This window comes from Cyprinodon tularosa, unplaced genomic scaffold (assembly GCF_016077235.1).
Source record: "Cyprinodon tularosa strain WSP-4 unplaced genomic scaffold, ASM1607723v1 ctg92, whole genome shotgun sequence".
NCBI classification, from domain to species: domain Eukaryota; kingdom Metazoa; phylum Chordata; class Actinopteri; order Cyprinodontiformes; family Cyprinodontidae; genus Cyprinodon; species Cyprinodon tularosa.
The window spans coordinates 376,191-390,204 of NW_024039696.1; the positions used below are offsets into that span (position 1 = coordinate 376,191).

At 38.3% G+C, this 14,014-nt stretch overlaps 1 protein-coding gene across 1 annotated transcript in view; it reads left to right on the forward strand.

Annotated features, from left to right (window-relative positions):
• Positions 1-14,014, forward strand: part of celsr1a (cadherin EGF LAG seven-pass G-type receptor 1a) — a 98,055-nt gene that overhangs the window by 82,002 nt on the left and 2,039 nt on the right. Inside the window, 18 exon segments of the mRNA XM_038274561.1 lie at positions 815-998; positions 1,923-2,024; positions 3,189-3,280; positions 3,458-3,667; positions 4,245-4,428; positions 4,532-4,643; positions 4,645-4,941; positions 5,871-6,038; positions 6,164-6,290; positions 6,377-6,577; positions 7,672-7,846; positions 8,988-9,100; positions 9,333-9,412; positions 9,500-9,626; positions 9,711-9,836; positions 9,947-10,080; positions 12,664-12,761; positions 12,876-13,019. Coding sequence (XP_038130489.1) covers positions 815-998; positions 1,923-2,024; positions 3,189-3,280; positions 3,458-3,667; positions 4,245-4,428; positions 4,532-4,643; positions 4,645-4,941; positions 5,871-6,038; positions 6,164-6,290; positions 6,377-6,577; positions 7,672-7,846; positions 8,988-9,100; positions 9,333-9,412; positions 9,500-9,626; positions 9,711-9,836; positions 9,947-10,080; positions 12,664-12,761; positions 12,876-13,019 — 2,674 coding nt within the window.

Genomic DNA, 14,014 nt, shown 5'->3' on the forward strand with positions numbered 1-14,014 from the left:
TATACTTATTCAGCAACGTCCCTGACGTTTCACAGGTAATGATTCAGTAATTTTCTGTAAAATAATTTTCTGGATATATACCTCGGTTACTTCTCTCCGGCTCCTTTGGAGATCTTCAAGCCTTTCCTCCTCTGCTCTAGTCACCCCGCTGGCACCGCTGCACGCCCACCCCGCCCTCTCTGCCCTCGCCCTCTGCCCTCTTCCTCGCCTTGTAACCCCCGTGCAACAAACAAGACTTGGACTCTGTAAACGGGGAATATATAATCTTCCAGCGAACACAATCTCGCTGTTAAACTAATGACTACAATTACTTCATCTGTTTATATCACCATGCAAAGCAGCTCACCAAAACGTCACAACGATGTAGAAAAAATAACGGGTATATTTATTATCTAAAGTCTACATGAAATCTATACCCTACACAGACTAATGAAATACTATCTGTAAAATTATCTATGTAAACAAACCTCATCACTTGAGAAGGTAGGTGATGCGGACGTCGTGGAAGACATTTTGTCCCGTAACGCTCGCCGTACTGTTGGGGGGGAGAAGGGGTGGGGGGGAGACGTTCATGTTGCTGCAGTCTGCAGTCTGACCGCTAGATGTCGCTGAAAATTACACACTGTAGCTTTAAAAACAAAATATATTTGTGGCTAAAGTCAGGCATATCGTTATATGTGGACAGGGCATCAGATGCATAAAATTCTGTTTTAACATGAAAAATGCAAGCTGTGACTTTAGAGAAGCAACTATTTTGGACTATGAAGATTGAAGAACAATCATTTGCATTGATGTTTGATCCTTTCCCCCCCAGGATAACTACTATCGGCCTGAGGGCGAGGACACCTGCTACCCCTGTGACTGTTTCCACATAGGCTCCGAGTCTCGAACATGCGACCCAGTCAGCGGGCAGTGCCCCTGCAAGGGAGGCGCCATCGGCCTTCAGTGCAATCGCTGCGATAACCCATTTGGTGAAGTAACACCTAAAGGATGTCAGGGTATGTGGATGGGATTTCACATCATCACAATGTCATCTTAAACTGCAGTGGCGATTTTGATCGTGTAAAATTGATTCAGAGATGATAATGATAAAAAGTTTGTTTCGAAAAAACATGATCCAGGACTAGCATGTGATGTTTCTGGTTCACAAAGGTTAGATGATGAACCACTGAAGTGTCGGAGGGATGCAAACGCTGCCACATTGCTACTTTGCATCTTTGTCATCAAGCAGTGAAGCAGAAGAGGCAATCCTGGCATGTGGACAGTGCTGGCAATGATTCGGCACTTAGATAATACAGGCTAGATGAATAGAAAACAAAAACCAATGTCACTGATTGACCTAGCATGACTCTTTTTCTGAGCTGAGTTGATGGAACATGTTCAGACTTTAAACACACTGTACAGTTCCTCTTTCTGTGAAATCATTTTGAGAAATGGTCATAAATTGAAGCAGATTCTGATCCAAAGCTGATATAAACAAACAGCCCAAACCAGGGGTTTTGTTCTTGTGTCAAAAGGGCAAATACAATTTTTATCCAAATGATTCTGAACTGTGGATCTTTTGATGGATTAATACTTGCTCAAAAAGTCACCTTAGAATAGATAGTTCTATCAAGAAAATGAAGAGGCTCACAATGTTCAATAGAAGACAATGTAAATAGTTAAAAGCTGTAGGTCTAGGTACAGATGTTATGTGTGCCAACCTAGATATGATGAGACATTTAATTGTCTATCAGAGCTTATCTAAAAGTCTGATGGGATTAGTTTAGTTTAGTCTCCCATGCCAATCTGGCATAAATGGACCAGTTGGTGACCTACAAGAAAAGGAATTTACATCTAAGGGGAATGCTTCATGGAAAACAGTCCTGGATTGACATCCTAAGTAATGTTTTTTGCTTGAAATAACTCTGTTTTCTTTGCAGTTGTGTATGAACACTGCCCAAAGGCATTTGATGCTGGCATTTGGTGGCCAAAGACCAAATTTGGACGCCCTGCTGCTATGGACTGTCCCAAAGGATCTATCGGTGGGTAACATAATGATCCCTTTCTTAACTGATTCTGAGTGTATAAGCTTGTAATGTCACTGAAGCTAAGATGAGAAACACCTGATTGTTGCAGTGGTTATAAAAGCAAACTGATTGTTTCATCAACTTTTTTTTGCATTGCAGCTTTTTTTTAGTCTTTTAAAACTATTTAAAATAAAACAAATCAGGAAAATCCTGTTTATGGTAGCTCTAAAAAGAGCTGGATTGTGGCTGGAATGACTGTCTCCTTGTGTTGTAAATTTGATTAAATATACAATTGGTTAAGGGTTTTCACACAAATACTTTAAAAGCAAAATGTGAACCTTTATGTAATTGCTTTTTTGATAGAGATAAAAGTTAAAATAGCTTCTCTCTAACATTGTTAATTTGGGTATTGTTAATTTTTTTTGCACTTTACAGAATAATATCATTTAAATTACGAAGGTTGTCTGCTTAGGTAGCTAGCCTGCAATCTGATGTTATAAAGTCATTTAACAAGTGGGGGAAGGGCAGCCCTTCTTATTTTCTATTTTTCAAACAGCCAATAAAAACTCTGACTAAGCTGAATCTTGGTTACAAAGCCCATGCCTTTACAATGCACTCTTTATTTAGACAAAAAAATGTCTAACTATGCAGAGAAACAAATCATTTTGATAAATGCAAATTAAAAAGCTTTAGCGAAAAGAAAAATCCACACAAATGACAAATGATCTGAAGCTTTTTAGCCCTGACATGAGGTGATATCAAAATGACAATTTATTGTATGTATCAGTTAAACTATATGTGCAGCTGTTCTTTTGTCAGCTAGTCTTTTAAGGCGTGCAAACACACCTACACAGGTTCAAATCACAGTAATGGGGATCTTTTATTAATGCGTATAATCCAGAGCTTTCACGCTAGGGAGTCATGCACAGGTTTGCTCCTTAACACTCCTGGAAAAACACCAGGTACATTAGGAGCTAAAGGTGTACCTTTCGCTTCACTGCTACTCTGTGTTGTTAGATAGATAGGCTTGATTTTCTTTTGGACCCTAACTGCAGGGTTTACTTATTTGTTTCTAGGAAACCTTGGTCACTTTGAGGAAGATATTTTCTTTCCCAAAATTTCCTTTATGCATAAGCATTTAAAGAGATGGTAAAGCAAATGTTTCTTTGTTCTTTCCAGGTACAGCTATTCGTCATTGTACTGATAAGGGCTGGTTGTCTCCTGAACTTTTTAACTGTACCACAGAGACTTTATCCAGTTTGAAGAAGATGGTGAGCACTCCTCATAGCATTTAAAATCACTTATAGTTAACAAGCTACTGCACATATACTCATCTGATTTTCTGTTTTTGAATCATTTTCAATGATCTGCCTGGAGCGACCAAAGCTTATATTGGTTCTACAACTATTTGGGTTCCAATTTTTGCTGTTTCCGAATCACCTTTTCAGAATGAGGAGCTGCGTCGCAACAGCTTTAAGATGAATAGTGAACAGTCCAAAGACATTGTGCGTTTGCTGCACAGTGCCACAAATAAGAAGCCGCACTTCTACGGCAACGATGTCAAGATGGCGTCCCAACTGCTGAATCACGTGCTGAAGTACGAAAGCCGGCAGTCTGGCCTCAATCTCACTGCCATGAAGGATGCAAAGTTCAATGAGGTACAAAAGAAAAAAATATTCTCCTTAAACTCAATCTAATTTTAACAAACAATAGAATTAATACTCAATGTAAAAAATGCAGTTTTTCGTGATAAATTGACTGATGGTTGATTCCCCTTCAACCAAATAGAATGCAGGAAATCATTTGTGAATTTGATTGAGGGTAAAATGTGAGGAAATTCTACACACAACTTATGATCCAGTCATCTTATTCTCAGCAGCAAGTAAGCGGCACATACTATCATTGACATGTGATAAAATAATAGAAAACTTGTTCAGGGAGCCTCTTAGAAAGGGTATTTTAATCTGGTGCACATGTTTGCACCTTAGTAATTTCTCCCTGGGCAATTGCCTGTTTTAGCTTTATCCAAATTGATAAAGCTGATTCTATTTACTTACAAGTTTAGACAAGTTTCTAACTTCCTATTATTCTCTCCTTAGTTATACAGATTCAAACACATTGGCCTCACTTGAATGTCAAGTTCACATATCCTTCTCATAACCTAAATCATGCAGACATACAATTCGTAGGGGTTGATATCTTTATAGAAAGTTTAATTGTTTTGTTTTTGGTCAGAATTTGGTGCGAGCAGGCAGTGCCATTCTGGACCCCGGCACCAAGGACCACTGGGACCAAATCCAGAGGACAGAAGGCGGCACCGCACACCTGCTTCGCAACTTTGAGGACTATGCCAACACCTTGGCCCAAAATGTCAGGAAAACCCACCTCAAACCATTCACCATTGTCACTGACAACATGAGTAAGTGCTTGAACAGTGTTCAAATTGCTCATATGTCCATATGTCGTGTATTGTTTCTGTTGGCTTTGCTTCATGTATGTTGTCCTCTTCTTCTGTTCCACAGTATTAACTGTTGACTACTTGGATGTGTCAGACCCAGAGAAGGCAACGCTACCTCGCTTTAAAGACATCCAGGAGTCTTACCCCAAAGAGCTTGGATCTTCCGTGCACTTCCCAGTTTTTAACTTACAAGGTCATGTCCAAAAAGGTAAGAACCAAATCTAAATCAGAACTACTCTGCCTCTTTTACTACATTCTGATCCATCAGCTCTTTCCTCTTTTTGCCACAGAGAAGCCAACTCCAGAACCTCAAACCCAGACTGGTCACCCTAAAGGGGAGGAGCACAGGGCGTCTGAAAGAACACGACGTCACCTAGAGCCACCCAAACCTAAAATGGTGGCCGTCGTCATTGTTTACAAGTCGCTGGGCCAGCTACTCCCAGAAAGATACGACTCAGACCGGAGGAATTTGAGGTACGGTTTGTGACATTCAGTTTTTACTCAGTCATACTCAAAGTACATGAGATTTGTATCCAGTTTCTGGCCTTCTGTTTTATAAAGCTCCTTAAGAAGTGTAATAAACATAATTGCTTTTGGCCTTTCTGCTGCAATCAGACTACCGGTATCAGATATTATGGTTTGAGCAGAAGAATTGTAAGACTGTGTGAAAGAAGTCACAGTAAAACAGGGACTCTATCTATTCTCTTAAAAGAGAGAAATTGCTGAAAATTAATCCATACCTTAAACAATTTCATATACCCTGTTAACAAGATTAGTACAGTTTCAATTACTAAAATAATTGTATGCAATATATTTAAACTAAAATGTAGAAATTTATCTGAGTTCAGAGATTTTTTAAATTACTGCTGACATAGACATAATAATTCTTAATAACAGATAGCTAATTTTCATCACCAGGTCTTAGAAACACATAGTGACATTGAGTCTTCTTAATCCAACTTCCACGCCGAAGAGTGTTTTTATTATTATTAATATTACCTGATCTGGTAGCTGTGGATTTTCAGATGAGCACATAACCAAATAAACCATGTTACCAGTCAATAACTTACTACTGCAGTATTTTTCATGCAAATAAGACAGAAGAAAACCCCAACATTATATGGGTTTTAATGAATGTTGAAATGCTAATCTATATTAAAGAGACCTGTAACTGGGCGTGCAGGTGACACAGCGGTTAGCGCGTGCGACCCATTTACAGAGGCCTTGGTCCTCGACGCGGCCGACCAGGTTCGAGTCTGACCTGTGGTCCTTTGCATTGTGTCTGTCCCCTCTCTCATTCCCCTTTCTTGTCAGCCTACTGATGAAAAATCTAACCACTAGTGCATCAAAAACTTAAAAAAAAAAAGAGAGAAAGGGATGTGTAACTGTGCCTTGAATTGCAGGGTTCCCAACCGTCCAGTGATCAACACAGCAGTAGTAAGTGCCACAGTCCACAGTGAAGGTCCACCCTTTCCTCCAGTCCTGGACCCACCCATCACCTTGGAGTACACTCTGCTGGAGACAGAGGAGCGGACAAAACCAGTCTGTGTTTACTGGGACCACTCTTCCTCGTGAGTTACCTGCAGTCACATCCATGATTGGTGGCTAAAATGTTATAAAAAAAAATTTTTCACAGGGAATTCGTTCATAAATGCTTCTGTTTTAGCCCATTTTACTGAAACCCTGTCTGGTTTAGGATTGGAGGTACAGGCGGGTGGTCCTCCAAAGGCTGCGAGGTGCTAGACAGGAACAACACTCACATTAGCTGCCAGTGTAATCACATGACTAGCTTTGCTGTGCTGATGGACATCTCCAAGAGAGAGGTAGAGTCAGGAGGTTTCACTCCAACCTTGCCGCTCAGCCTGTTCTGCAGCTTAACCCGATGACTTTGGTTTCTTTCCCAAACCAGCATGGCGATGTCCTCCCACTGAAGATCGTCACTTACACCACAGTCTCCATCTCCCTCTTCCTCCTCCTTCTCACCTTCATCCTTCTGTGCCTTCTGCACCGACTCCGATCCAACCTGCACGCCATCCACAGGAACCTGGTGGCGACGCTCTTCTTCTCCGAGCTGGTCTTCCTGCTAGGCATCAATCAGACGGACAACATGGTCAGTTGGTGTACAAATGAAGATATAAACATTTGGGATGTTTACTTGTTCTCAGATCTCTAAGTCTATAGGTTTGATAAATACATTTAGCTGCGAAGAAACAGATTTCTGTGTCTGCAATGCAGAAATGGAAATGTTTTTAATTGCTAAATATGCACACACTTGTGTGTCATTGGATAATCTCTGGCAGCTTAGTAATCAGAGGACAGGTTTGGTCCTTGAATGTCTTAAACTTTTCTCTCTAGGATTTTTGTAAGATTTATTCCTTAGAAGTTCGATCACTGTGGAAGGAGATCAATTTTTAGACTGGCGTTTCTGTGATTTGGCTTTATGCTTGGAATCCACATCCTACTCACAGACTGAGCCATGTCACCTTTTTTAGATTTGTGGTTATGTTTAGCAGTTTTTTATCAAATCTTCTTCTATTGCATTGTTCACAAGGCCATGAATCAGTGCAGACTTATGCAGCAGAATCAAAAATAAAATCACGTGGAGTTAAGGGCTAAATGATGAAGAGTCCCAACTTTTATTGTGCTGGGATTTGACTTTGGATGTGTCTGGCTATCTGTACGTATATAGAATATAGCTTCTAATTAGAGCCATATTAATCTATTTTCTTGCCTTAAGTGGAAGTTGATCATTTTGAGTTTAAGTGTGTGAGTGTGTGTGTGAGTTCAGGTTCAACCTGTGGAATGTTGTCAGTCTGTGCCCGAGGCAATATGCTGCAAGATTTATAATCAGTCAGAGCAACTTCTCTGTTTTTCTTTCTCTGATCTCTGCAGACATACTAAGAGTTGTTCAAATGTATTATAAAAGACATCCTCTGACTCACAACATTCCTAAATAGATAATTAAGATGGAGGATGAAGCAAAAAAGAAATTGAAAGGGAGAAAGGCAAGAGAACAAATCATTAGATCATCAACTATAGTTAATTAATTTTCAATGTCTTAGGGGTATTTTTCTACATCTTGGAGCCAATGTGAGGCAATGTAAAGGCTGGAATTAGGATGATAAAGTAGTTAAGCTTGAGGAGTCTATTAACCTTTCCTTTCTTTTGCTTGTTTTTTCCCCCATATTGTCCTTTTCCTTCCAGTTTGTGTGTACCGTAATAGCCATCCTCCTCCACTACTTTTACATGTGCACCTTCGCCTGGATGTTCGTTGAGGGTCTGCACATTTACCGTATGTTGACCGAGTTGCGAAACATCAACCATGGACACATGAGGTTCTACTACGCCATTGGCTGGGGCATACCCGCTGTCATCACCGGTAGGAAGAATTCAGAGACAAGGCAGTTTCTATTGCATCTAAATAAAAAATAAATAAAAAAATGGAGCCTGTTTGGACGACAGCCTCATAATAGATATTTTGCTTGAATATATTAGCACCCAAAATGTGCTTTGGAAGGGGGTTACTACCCGATCTGTCCAATTAGGAAGCAAGATCTGTACCGTCAGTTCATTTGCGCATGCGCAACCAGATATACATCCGGGTGGCCCTTGATTTCCTTTTATAAAAAATACCTAAATTATGTTTTTCCCTCCTTAAAAAGAGTAAGTGTACTCAACCATAATGTGTTAAAGGTTAATCATGTATTTCCTGAGAAAATAAAAGCCTTAAAGTCCTTTCTGTTTTATCACTCATCTGTGCCCGATTTGTAACAGAAATGGGATTATGGGATTCTATGCTACTTCAACTTTGGATTTAAACATAAATCTAGTCTTTTGGAGTTTTATGTTTCCTTCCTATTTAATATTATGGTATTTAGTGTGGAATCTAAAGAAAGAAAAAAAATGCAGGTCAACATGGTTTAATCTTATTTTGCCAGACTACTCATGTCCGATGATGACGTCAGACAAGCAGTCTAAAGGAGAAATTATAAAAAACTTCAAAATTGTCTCAAAAAAGTCATAAAACATTTTTAAAGATGTGTATTAGCATTCTTTAGTGAGTTAAGGATAGAAATAAGTAATTCTAGTACCATAATTACAATATTTATAGAAAACCGGATGTATATCTGGTTGCACCTGCGCAAATGAGCTGTTGGTACGGATGCTTCCGGGACGGATCGGGAAGTGACAGGGTCCACTGAATGCAGAGGACATGGTCTCTACTTAAAGGTTAAATATGTTTTATACAGGAATTTACAAGTAAAATATCATAGCTAATATCATTAGCTAAAGATTTGGGGATTTAGCCTGGCCGTTTTGAGAAACATAATACGTTCATTTTAGCTGTAGCTATGAGGGAGTTTAGTTGTTTGTCTCAGCTGTTAAAGTTTCTGCAGATTCATACTAAACATGAATCTAAGACCCACATCTCAGAATGAGAGAGATGTCTGAAAGAACTGTAACTTTAAATATTTTGATGTTTGCAAAAATAATGTTGCCATATTTATTTTTGTGTGTAGGTTTGGCAGTCGGCCTAGACCCTCAAGGTTACGGAAATCCAGATTTCTGCTGGCTTTCCGTTCATGACACTCTGATCTGGAGCTTCGCAGGACCCATTTTCGTGGTCGTTCTTGTACGTGCATGAAAATAATTTTTTTTTTCATATAATGCATATATCACCAGATTTAGTTTTCATCCAAAATCAAAAAGTAAATTCTTTAGAGAATGCTTTCACTTCTATTTCTTTCATAATATTATTCAAGATATCAGATTATTTCTTTTCATTGCACCTTAAAAGAAGGTGCATCAAGGCAGCTATGTACAGTAGCGTTAAAAACTAATTGTTTATTTTCTCCTCATTTAAGGTGAATATAGTGATCTTCGTTTTAGCTGCGAAGGCTTCCTGTGGTCGAAGGCAGAAGGTTGTGGAGAAATCAGGAGCTATGTAGGTGTCTTAGCCTCTGACTATTCAAGGTAGATCAAAGCATCAAGTCATTTATGTAACCTCACTTTTTTTTTTTTTTTTACTCAGTCCTGCGCTGCGTATGGCCTTTCTCCTCCTGCTACTTATCAGCGCCACCTGGTTGCTCGGCCTCATGGCTGTCAACAGCGATGTAATGACTTTCCACTATCTGTTTGCCATCTTCAGCTGCTTACAGGTAAAAATATGTGACTTTTTAAACCCAAAATGAATCATATCTGTGATTAGTGAGCTTACACATGTTTTTTAATGTCTTCAATAGGGAGTCTTCATCTTCTTCTTTCATGTGATCTTCAACAAAGAAGTGAGGAAAAACCTCAAGAATGTCTTCACAGGTAAAAAGACGGTCCAGGACGACTCCAGCACCACCAGGGCGTCCTTACTCACCGTAAGTGGATTTACTTTAATATTCAGGAATGCACTTAAAAGCTAGATGATCTCTAAGATGTAAAATCTACATTTTTTTCAGATCAGTCTGCTTTTGTTCTTTATCCTCAGCGCTCTCTCAACTGCAACACATACGCAGAGGACGGCCCGCTGTATCGCACAGCCATCGGGGAGTCCAACGTCTCCTTGGACAGTACACTCAGGTCAGCCAAGAGCCGCAGCAGCTACCTGGCTTACGCACACAGGTACACAACTGCCACTGACCGCATGGCTGCTTTTACTAGAATCCTGCATGATACGTGTCGCTATATGGAGATTTCTGTCTTTGTTCCCAATTTTTTCTGCTTGTCTGTCAATGCATCATATGTCTCACACTTACTAATACACACAAAGCCCTTTGCAAGCTGAATGTTATGCTGGCTGTATGCCATTTACTCCTGATTATATTCTTTATCCAAGCTGGAAAAGGAAGGACTAAAAGGACATAAAAAGTGTGTTTGCCCTAAATTTGAGCCAGAAAATAAGATGATCTGCCAATGAAAGTATTTTTTAAATAAGATACTTAGATATTACGCACTTGAAATAAGATTATTGGTTATTTTTCACATTTTAAATAGAAATCATACTCTTCCATTGGCAAATTTCCCTACTTTCAGAATAGCTGACAAAATTTTTCCTTATTTCTCTCTTTTTCTGTCACATCATGCATGCTGCTGTATGATGGTACTTGCATTGAATGACCACGCTTTGATTTTCCAGTGCATGGCTTGTTGCCCCATAAAAGAAAAACACACCACACAAATGACAGTAAATTCAATCTTAATAAAACCTACTGTGTAAAAAACAAAAACATAATTGTGTCTAGTTACTATTTATGTTATGAGATTTTGAGTGTTTAGTGAAGCATTATCATCCTGAACACCAGCAATGTAATGATTTGACAATTTAGCAAATAATGATGCAATAACATTTTCTCATAAATGTGTAAGCAGTGATTGGAATTTTACTCAAAACAGTAACTACTTCTGGTAACTTTTTAGTTATTTATTTACTTACTGCTCAATCAAAGTAACTGGTTACTAGCTAAAGTAACTATCAAGTTACTTTTTATTATCTAAAATGTAGAAGAAATTTGATAGCTTTTCATTATTGCAATTCTAAATACAACTAAAGACTTGAAGATGTTTGTTATTAATTAATAAATGAATACATAAAAGGATTACACATTTAAAAACAGTGAATACTAATCAGAAGTATTTTTACATGTTTGCTTTGACTATTGTAATGTAGATATAGTGATTTTTTTTTCTTTATGATAAAAGAACAATAAGGTGTTTTAGAACTTTATATTTTTGCAAGTTGACAGTTTTTAAACAGCTATAAAATAGGTATGAAGCTGAAAAATCCTGCTTATTAAGCAATTCAACAGAAATGAAATATAGGCTACTTTGCAGCAGAATTCAAAAAGGATTACACTATTCCATAAAAAAAAACCCTGTCAGAACTAGTATATTTCTGTGGAAAGAAATGTAAAATATGCAAGCAACACCAGTATAGCAGTGAGGAAAAGTACGTGTAGATTAAAGGCAGCCGGTTGTCAGTCAGTGTTGATATGCTGCGGAGACGGTGTGTTTATGAGAATTCACATTGACTGACTGAGTTGCTGCATTAATTTCAGGAGATGCAACAGTGTTACCATTATGTGAAAAGTATTTACTTTTTCAATGAAAGACTAACACAGTTACTTACTCCGTTATGATGTAAATTATGTAGGTTGCATAACTCTTTTTTTTTTTGTTTTTGTTTTTGCCTGAAATCCAGAAGACAAAGAGATCTTACTTCAAAGTTATTACCTGAAATAATAAAAAAGAAAAATAGTCATTTATAGACCCAATAATTTACATATCTGAGGTAAGGAAAAGAATTACACTAAAAATGCTTAGAACATAAAATTATTTTCAAGTTTTATCTTACAAACACAACTATGGAAGGAGAGCTGCTTGATTCGTCATAGAATAATTAGATATGATGACTATCCCATCTACTGTAGCTATTTTTAATTTTCAAAATGCAGAAAACCGCAAGCCACAAGCTCATTTCAAGAGATGCAGTTCAGTTTTTTTTTAAAGAAACGGTTAGATCCAATGAACGCTTTTCAAATTATTTCTAATGCATGGACTTTTTATTATTGTGGTTTTAAGACTTTAAGACGAGATGGGGACAGTTTCCGTTCAAGTGGGACATTTCCACCTTGTCCCTGCAGCTGTTTGTGAGTCCTCAGCTACATCCAGAAGTTTCTCTCTGATCAGCCATCAGACAGCTCAGAGTCTCTGGTTGCAAATTTTTCCCTCCAGCAAATTTCTCAAACCTGAAATAAACGGCTGCAAGAGAACAAAAGGGAATAAAAATGCCATTCCAGACCTGTCAGCTAGTAATTTACGATCAACAGGTAAAGGTACCTAAACCTAATTTATGCTTTGGATTTAACGGCACTAACTGGTTGCTCAAGATTGAAATTGCACCCATTTTGGTTGAACAATGAGTTACCCATAAATCCTCCACCATGGGTAGTATTTGATAGTAAATGCTTAAGGTTTTTACTTTCATCAGACCCATGGACACTTAAAACAACATTTTTGTTTTAGTCCTGTCAAAGCAAACAACGGGAGCTGGTGTTTTGTAACAAGAGATGTCTGATGTTTCACTCTTGATCATTAGTTTTCAAAAACTACAAGCTCGGGCTTGAATCAACTTCCAGTAACGCTGTACTTCCCCCTAAATACCTCTGTATCTTCATTCTTCTTCTCCCGGATCTCCTGGATCTCTAGGGAAGAGTCGGGTCAGAAGCCCAGCTCATCAGGAACGGCTAAAGGACACACAGATCTTGATGGACCTCTTTTCCATCGAAATGGCACCAAAGGAGATGGTGAGGGTTTTTTGGGGGGGTTTTTTTGTGCTCATGGATGATATTGTGGAACAATTGTCTTAGTTTTAGTGCTGGAGGTTTATTATGTTTAACTGCCTTCCCTGTTCCTGGCAGACTCTGACTCAGACAGTGAGATGTCTGTCGACGACGAACACAGCTCCTCCTACGCTTCCTCCCACTCCTCTGATAGCGAGGACGAAGATTTAGATGTCAAGACTAAATGGAACAACGAGAGACCCCTTCACAGCACCCCTAAAGGTACCATTGGTAAAACTGAAACTTGTTAAAATATCAAAGTAAATAGAGAATTTAGAAAAGAAATGTATTGCTATGCGCATATTATGAGGCATAATAATAGAAAATTGAGTGGAAGGACAAAAGTGAGCAAGCAACTGTAGGGTTATAAATATCCCCAATTCACAACGCAACGCATATCATCTCAAGTCAATTTAAAGAAACAATACAGTCAGATTGGTTAAAATTTTCCTTCAAGGAAACCAGTTGATATCATCCAATCATTGAGTTACAAGACATGCTCACCCCTTGATGAGCTTGCGGAGAAGGATTTCGCTCTCTGTTTGCCATAGTAACAGAAACAAGACTACGCTAAAAAACATGCCAATCCTTAACAGCATTAAACAGCTCAGCTAATATTTTATTCAAGAATGGTGTCTCGGTCGAACAGGAACAGACCAGATGAAGCTACTACGACAAGAGAAGGCAGAGAGAACATAGTTATAGGTAAAAATTAACTGATACTGCAGAATGAAGACTAAAAATAGGATGAAGCAGAAAGATAAAAAGTGGCCCCTATGTTCTCCAGCAGCCTAAACATATAGCAGCACAAATGTAGAAAATAATTATGGATAACCTAACCTAACTATTCTGGATTCATGGAAAAGGTATAGCCAGAGCTTTATCAGTTTTGAACAAATTGATTAATCAAATCAGTAACTGTTACTTCTTTATTCAATTGTTATAATATTTCACATATATTTCCAGTATAAGAGGTGCAAAAAAGTTCCAAAGGTAGGAATGTTGCAATCCAATCCCAAAAATTAGGCTGTTTGCCTCCATCAAGGTCAAAAAATAAAAATAGAAAAATAAAATAAAGGATTAGCTCCTCTACCATTAATGGTAGTGATTTTTTGATAGAAAATGACACATTTTCTGCCTATTTTCTTTTTCAAACTAAAGGAGACACTATATCAGTTAATTTAGCCTTGAGGCAATGTCATGTGACGTGCTCTGTG